This window comes from Tupaia chinensis, unplaced genomic scaffold (genome assembly GCF_000334495.1).
Source record: "Tupaia chinensis unplaced genomic scaffold, TupChi_1.0 Scaffold149964_2, whole genome shotgun sequence".
Taxonomy (NCBI): domain Eukaryota; kingdom Metazoa; phylum Chordata; class Mammalia; order Scandentia; family Tupaiidae; genus Tupaia; species Tupaia belangeri.
This window is the reverse complement of record NW_006209806.1, coordinates 696,232-703,515: the sequence shown is the minus strand read 5'-3', so window position 1 is coordinate 703,515 and position 7,284 is coordinate 696,232. Positions and strand designations below refer to the sequence as shown.

At 66.8% G+C, this 7,284-nt stretch overlaps 1 protein-coding gene across 1 annotated transcript; it reads left to right on the top strand.

The window, feature by feature from the left end:
* The first annotated feature begins 39 nt into the window (after nucleotides 1–39).
* Nucleotides 40–3,821, top strand: SLC39A3 (solute carrier family 39 member 3). Its single transcript, XM_006171781.3, has 3 exons — nucleotides 40–509; nucleotides 1,729–2,060; nucleotides 3,006–3,821. The coding sequence occupies exons 2-3, from the start codon at nucleotides 1,854–1,856 to the stop codon at nucleotides 3,738–3,740; spliced, it is 942 nt and encodes a 313-aa protein (XP_006171843.1). The 5' UTR covers nucleotides 40–509; nucleotides 1,729–1,853; the 3' UTR covers nucleotides 3,741–3,821.
* The last annotated feature ends 3,463 nt before the right edge of the window (nucleotides 3,822–7,284 follow it).

The window sequence follows — 7,284 nt, the reverse complement described above, 5'->3', positions numbered from 1 at the left end:
GGGGCGGGCCCCGGCGCCCGGCAGCGCGCGGTGTATACAGCAGGCGCTGGCCAGGGCCGGGTGCATGAATGAATGAGCCGGTCCCCCCGCGGCTCGGCCGGCTCTGACCCCAGCGAGAGCGTCCCAGGCCCCCGGACCCCGCAGCTCTGTGGACGCCCCCCGCGTGCCTTTGTGGCTCAGCTGGGCGCTCCGGGCCACGCCGAGCCCTGGCCCGCGGAGCTCGCGGCCTGGGCGGCTTTAAATTACGGGAGCGAATGATGCCTGGGTGGGGGCATGGCAGCTGAGGCCGAGCGAAGTGGGGGCAGGCGAGAGAAGACCCGGGGTGGCGGCAGGGGGACAGCGTCTGCTTGGCGGGAGCCCGAGGACGGGAGGAGCCGAGCTTCCTCCTAATCCCGCTGACATTTGGGGGTCCAGGCGGAATCTTCTCCCCTCCGGCTCACCAAATCCCATAAGGAGGCCCAGTCGTTGGGACAGCGGTCGCTGAGCCTCTGTTCTGCGCAGGGTCTGCGGTAAGTACCAGCCTGGGAGGCCCTCCTGGAGAGTCCTGAAGGCTGTGAGCTGGAAGGGCGGGAGAGGGGTGTTGTAGGGTGCAGAGGCCTTGAGGCATGGGCCAGCCTCGGGGTCCCGAAGAGGCAGCGAGGCCTGGAGCTTGGGTGTTATGTCGGGGCAGTGGGAGCGCCTGCAGCTGTCCCGCCAGGATGGGGAGGGTCCCATGCTGTCTCAGGTGGGAACCCCCAGCCTGAGCCCTGCCGCTGTGGCTGGTGTGACCAAGAAGCTGCGTCCTCGGTCCGTTTCATTTTAATGACTCCTTTTCTTTCTTTTTAGTTTTGCCATAGGGCGCATGCACTCACTGGAGAGGCAGATAGAGAGAAGAAGTTAGAATTCACTCCCCGGGCGCGTGGCCACGCCACGATCCCTTCTCCATTCTCCTCCTGAGGTTTCGGGCACGCACGCACACGCACCCGACACGCGCCCCACACGTTTTTCCAGCTCCCAGGTCCAGGACTCGCATGCGGTCAGCCTGCAGGATCCAGCCGCCTAAGCCACCATGCTACTAGCTGGCCCTCTTTGTTACTTTTTAAAGTTTATTTTTGTATTCCTGACACAAAGGGGTGAACCCATGCATGAAAGCCTAGGGCAGCACCTCAGCGAGGCCTTATCACGCCGCGGCCCTTCTGTCCAGCCCTCCAACTCCTTAGGCCCTGGGTGCTCACGCACGCCCGGCGTGTTTTCAGGCCGGCCCGGGGGACCGAACCTGTGGGTGACCATATGACTTCCAGCGCTGCAGCTCAGTACCTCAGCAGTGCCACCTGGTCAGGCTGTCTTGTTTTGTTTTTAATAGAAGTTTTTCCTTGGGTGTGTGTGCTCACTGGAGAGACAGACAGACAGAGAAAGTGAGAAATCGCCCCTGGGGGGTTGGCCATGCTGCAACCCCCTTCTCCATTCTCCTCTTGGGATCTTGGGCACGCTTACACACATGGCTGGTGTGAGTTTCAAGCCTCCGGATCTGGGACTTGAACCATGGTTGGCCACGTGGGAGTCCAGCGATGTGACTGCTATGCCATCTGCTGGTGCCAAGGTCAGGGCTAATTTCACCTTAAACAGTGGCCACCACATGGCACGGCATGCCACCAGAGAGCTTCCTGGGGAGGCAGAGAAGAGCGCTGAGCCTGGGGCCGGAGCTGGTTCGAGGCCCCCTGACTAACCCGGTTTGCCTGGTCTCTGCAGAAGCGGGCCCGAGGCATGGGCTCCCAGCCGGGTGGCCGGGGCCCGTAGCGCAGCGTGGGACCGCAGTGTGCACCCACACATGCTTCAGCTCTTTGGGGACCCGAGCAACCCAGGCCACCGGCAGCATGGAGCTATTAGTGGCCAAGGTCCTGTGCATGGTGGGCGTGTTCTTCCTCATGCTGCTCGGCTCCCTGCTGCCCGTCAGGGTCATCCAGGCCGACTTCGAGAAGGCCCACCGCTCCAAGAAGGTCCTCTCTCTCTGCAACACCTTCGGAGGCGGGGTCTTCCTGGCCACCTGCTTTAACGCCCTGCTGCCCGCCGTGAGGGAGAAGGTAAGGACCCGTCGGGTGTGGCGCCTGCCCACGTGCCGCATGGCCTCTGGGCTCTGGTGGCCTCGACTTTCAGATGACAGGATGAGGGGCGTTTGCTGTGTGACCGTGGCGTGCTCAGCTCCCCTCTCTGGGCCTGGGGTTCCCAGCTGGGGGCTCATGGGCCGTGCCTGGTACGTGCCCTGCCCGGCGCCCACCGTCCTGAAGCTGGCAGGCGGGCTCTGTAACAAATGGCGACAACTCAGCATCTGTTTTAACTGCCAGAGGCCCGCGTGCTCACAGAGACAGAGCAGGAGCAAGCGCCCCCTTGGGGCGTGACGGGACCACAGCCCCTCTGCAGCTGTCCCTCCTGTCAGGGTCTCTTTCTTTTCTTCTTCTTTATCTTGTAAGAGATTTTTGTGGGACCAGCAGTTAGCGTAATGGCTGTGTCGCTGGACTCCCACGTAGTCGACCGCGGTTCTCATCCCAGACCCGGTGGCTTAAACTCCCGCTGGGCGCGTGTGCATGCGTGCCCAAGATCCTGAGAGGAGAATGGAGGAGAAGGGATTGCGGCCCAGCCATTCCCCCAGGGGGTGGCTCCTTGCTTTCTGCCTCTCTCTGTCTGTGTGGCAAGCACACGTGTCCTATAGCAAAAACCTCTAAAAAAAAAAAAAAAGAGATTTTTGCTAGAGGGTGCATGTGCTCGCCAGACAGAGAGAGACAGAAAGCAAGGAGCCACCCCCTGGGGGAATGGCTGCGCCGCAGTCCCTCCTCCACGCTCTGGGTGCGGGACTTGACCCGGGGCCGGCCGTGTGGGGGCCCAGCGGTGTAACATCACGTCCTCTGTCGGTCCTCTGAGTGCGCGTGTCTGTCAGTGACCGCGACCTCCCCAGCCTGGACCTCACGGCGGGTCAGCCGGGCGGGGGGCCGGTGCTGGGGGCCCCCCCCGCCTGTGTGCACCCCGCCCAGCTGCACAGGGTCCTGAGCCTCGGGCACGTGAGCAGCGACTACCCGCTGGCCGAGACCATCATGCTGCTGGGCTTCTTCGCGACCGTCTTCCTGGAGCAGCTGGTGCTGACCTTCCGCAAGGAGAGGCCGCCCTTCATTGACCTGGAGACCTTCAACGCCGGCTCGGACGCGGGCAGCGACTCCGAGTACGAGAGCCCGTTCGCGGGGGGCGCGCGGGGCCACGCGCTGTACGCGGAGCCACAGGCGCACGGCCCGGGCCTGAGCGTGCGGGAGCTGTCGCACGCCAGCCCGCTGCGCCTGCTCAGCCTGGTCTTCGCGCTCTCTGCCCACTCGGTCTTCGAGGGCCTGGCGCTGGGCCTGCAGGAGGAGGGCGAGAAGGTCGTCAGCCTGTTCGTGGGCGTGGCCGTGCACGAGACACTGGTGGCCGTGGCCCTGGGCATCAGCATGGCCCGGAGCTCCATGGCCCTGAGGGACGCGGCCAAGCTGGCTGTCACCGTGAGCGCCATGATCCCGCTGGGCATCGGGCTCGGCCTGGGCATCGAGAGCGCCCGGGGCGTGGCCGGCAGCGTGGCCTCGGTGCTGCTGCAGGGCCTGGCCGGCGGCACCTTCCTGTTCGTCACCTTCCTGGAGGTGCTGGCCAAGGAGCTGGAGGAGAAGAGCGACCGGCTGCTCAAGGTGCTCTTCCTGGTGCTGGGCTACGCCGTGCTGGCCGCCATGGTCTTCCTCAAGTGGTGAGTCCCCGCCTCTGCGGGAGCCGCCCCCGAGGAGGACGCCGCGACTGCTGTCAAAGTACCCCTGTTAAACGTCTTTACCAAAGCCGTGTGGCCGTCAGCCTCGGTCACTCGCCGGAGGTGGGGCCGGGCCCTCCCAGCCCCTGGGCGAGGACGAGGCTGCTCGGGGCACCGGCCGGGACCCTCGGGAGGCCCGGCCTCCACCCCTGTCCCTGCGCCGGGGCTGAGACCAGCCCACAGCAGCTCCCGGCCTGAAGGAAGTCCCCAGGTCATCGGAGGGCCGCACCCCTGTGGCCGGACACCATGGCACTTCCAGCAGACCTCCACAGTGGGGACCTCCTGCCATCGGCCGCACCGCAGGGCACAGGTGTGAGAACCCCGCCCCAGCTGGGCCTCCCTCACCCTCAGGGCAGCCTCCTCCCCTCTCCCTGGGGGCAGCTGTGCAGTGGGGCTAGGACCCCAGGCCTGTGTCGGGGTTCTCAGCGTTCCCAGAGGAGGACAGGCCCCTCAGACCCTGGGCAGAGCTGGCACCAGCGCTCTGGAGACCCCGCCGCTGTGGGCAGAGCAGGCATGCGCCCGGCCTCTGCCGTGTACCGTTGTCCCGGTAACCTCCTGCGGGGAGTGGGGATCCAGGGAGACACCGCCCCTCGGGGAGGGCGCTCCGCCTGGCTCAAAGCCACTCTCTCCAACTTGGCCACGGTGCCCCGGGCACCCTCCTCCCAGGGCCCAGGCTGCCCTGTGCTGGCTCTCACCTCCAGGAGGACGGGCTACAGCAGGGCAGACCTGACTGAGCTCCCAACAAGGAGGGACCCCCCCCGGTGCAGCCCGTGCTTCGGGGGTGCCCTGTCCATCTCGGGAAGTCTGCGTTCCGGGACCAGCTGACGACTTCCCCAGAGGGGGCGCCGGGGTTGGTCAGGCTCCACCCCCGCTCAGGTGGCCAGGCCCCTGGTGTAGCTGTGGAATCTCTGGAAATGGGCGTCACCCCCTCCTGGAGCCCAGCAGGTGTCCAGGCCCCCAGCCTCTGCTCTGGCCGGCCCCACCTGTCATTGGAAGTTGGGCCTGTTTCTAGAACCTTCCACCTGTGCACTGCGTGTCGTAGGCCCAGCCCTGTGGGTGGGGGACCGTCTCCCCCCCCCCCCCCCCCCCCCTGCCGGCAGGTGTGGCTGGTCCCGTCCCTGCCGGGCTGGCCTTCATGGAGCTGCGAGACCGGCTGGGGAGGACTCAGGGATGCAGGCCGGGAGGGGCGGGCGTCTGGGCCCCCACCCAGAACCAGGTGGGAGCGGAGAGTCTGCTGGACCCAGCACCCTGCTCCGCCCCATCCCTGCCGAGGCCGCCGCGTGGGTCTCCCCCTCAGCCTCCCGGCAGTGGGGGGGCACAGCCAGCCGATTGGCCAACCCCCTGAGGTCCCCATCCTGCCGCCCTCCCCACGAAGGATCCCTGGAGACCGCGGCATCCCCAAGGGCACAGCCCACAGCCAAGCCACCAGGGAAACTCAGCCCCGCCAGCCACCGTGCCCCCAAGACCCCCTGCCCCCTCCACAGTGAGGGGTGAGGGGTCACAGGGCCCTGAGTGCAGATGTGCACTGCAGCCCCCGCCCCACCCTCCTCCCCGGGGGCCCTTGGCCCAGGCCACCATGCCCTGCCTGCTGTGGTTAGCCCTGGGGGACAGGGAGACACGGCCCATGGGAGTAGGGGACAGGAGGCTCTCGGGGCCCCTCGGTCAGCTTTCCCTGCGTGTGGCGACGTCGGGGTGCCTGGGACACAGCGACCAGCTCTCCCGCCGACAGGCCAGACGCCAGTATTGTGACCTCCGGGGTCTCCTGGGTCCCACTCCGCCCATGGGTCTGGACACGTGTGCGCCCTCCACGTGCGGGGACCAGCCCGCCCCAGAGCTGTGCAGACGGCCCCAGCCCTGGAGTGCGTCCTCTGCAGCAGCCCCGCCTTCCCTCGGCATCTCAGGCTGATTCTGCCCCAGGGGACGCCCGGCGGTATCTGCGGGCACAACTGGGGGTGCTCCTGGCATGGAGTAGGGGGCTAGGGACGCTGCTCAGCACCTGCAGGGCCCAGGCGACCCCAGAAGATGAACTTACAGGAGGGTCAGGGCAGGCGGTGATGGCCTGAGTGGATGGGCCAGCCCGTGCAAGAGAGACAGACAGACAGACGGAGCAGAAGGACCCGACTGCTCACCACGCCGGAGGGTCTGCACCCGCCCGGACAGCACAGCCGGCTGTGTGGACACCAAGCACGTGCCACCCTCGTCTGGAGGCCGCCTGCCCGGCTGGCCACGGCCGTCCTCCCACCAGCGTGGCCTGGGCTGTCGACCGGTCCAGCGGGTCGCTGCTCGGGAGAAGGCCCCGGGCAGGCTTTTCACAGCCAGTCTGCAGCCAGGGACAGCCTCGGCGGGGAGGCCGGGCCTCGGCGCCCTCCGCAGCCTGGAGCCACCAGCCCCCACCGCAGACGGGGATGTGGCGGCACCGCTGCACGGAGTCAGCCCTAATAACAGCGTGCCGCTCTCTGTTGTCCCTTGTTTGCGTTCCTGGCGGAGACGGTATTAGCGTGGGGCGGAGACGGCGAGCTCAGATCCCAGCTCCTCTGTGTTTGGGGGTATTTCGGGGCGTAGAGAAGCTGGTGGGCGAGAGGATGGCTCGCAGCATGGTGCTCTGGGCATGCCCCGGCCACCAGCTGCAGACCCCTGCCCTGAAGGGAGGAGAGGGACTGGGCCCCACCACAATCAGCTAGAAACAAAGCCAGTGACAGGCCTGTCACCTGTTGTCACTTCACTGTCCTTCGCTGTGCAGGCGGGGAGGGGTCAAGGTCCCCAGGACACATAAAGGTCCCCCCACTTGGGTGGGGCACTGCAGGGTGTGGGGCCTCGCCCACCAAGACCCTAGAACTCTTCTGGCTGGTGGGGTGCTGTGGCCCCCCCGAGGCAGGGTGGGGGGCCTCGCCCACCAAGACCCTAGAACTCTTCTGGCTGGTGGGGTGCTGTGGCCCCCCCGAGGGGCTGCAGAGGAGGCAGTGGGATTGGCCACCCACCCACCCGCCCATCTGGCTGCTTGGTGCAGGGAGGCAGCTGCCCAGCTGCTGAGCAAACTCAGGCCAGACAGTGGCCCCAGGACAGGGACTCCCCAGCCCCGCTGGCCTCAGGCCTTCCTGTGCATTCAGGGTGCATTTCTGCCAAGGCCGGGGGGTGTAGATTGCCGGGCCGGGGATGTGGTTTGAGACCCCTTGGCCTGCTCCAGTGTCCCCCCCAGCACTGTGGACATCCCTGTGGGGTGTCCTGGACCCTGAGGTGCTGAGCAGTGTCCTGGCGCCCCCACTCCCTGCCAGCAGACCCCTAGCGGTGACAGCCACAAATGCCCCAGGCGTTGCCGAGGGTCCTGGGGGTGACCCCACCTGCCCTAGAACTCAGGTGGCGCTCTCCCGGTGAGAGGCCGATGGCATGTGACCATGCAGTGTGACAGCGGGGACAGCGCCAGTCTGCCCTGAAAGCCAGCCGAGGAGAGGGCAGAGGCACCTGCTTTAGCTGCTAAGGCGGGCAGGCCGTCC

Bases quoted from the DNA above. Each gene is read 5' to 3' on its own strand.
- SLC39A3 (XM_006171781.3), top strand. From the start codon at position 1,854: ATGGAGCTATTAGTGGCCAAGGTCCTGTGCATGGTGGGCGTGTTCTTC. The intron at 2,061-3,005 runs GTAAGGACCCGT...CACCCCGCCCAG, and splicing joins TGCCCGCCGTGAGGGAGAAG to CTGCACAGGGTCCTGAGCCT.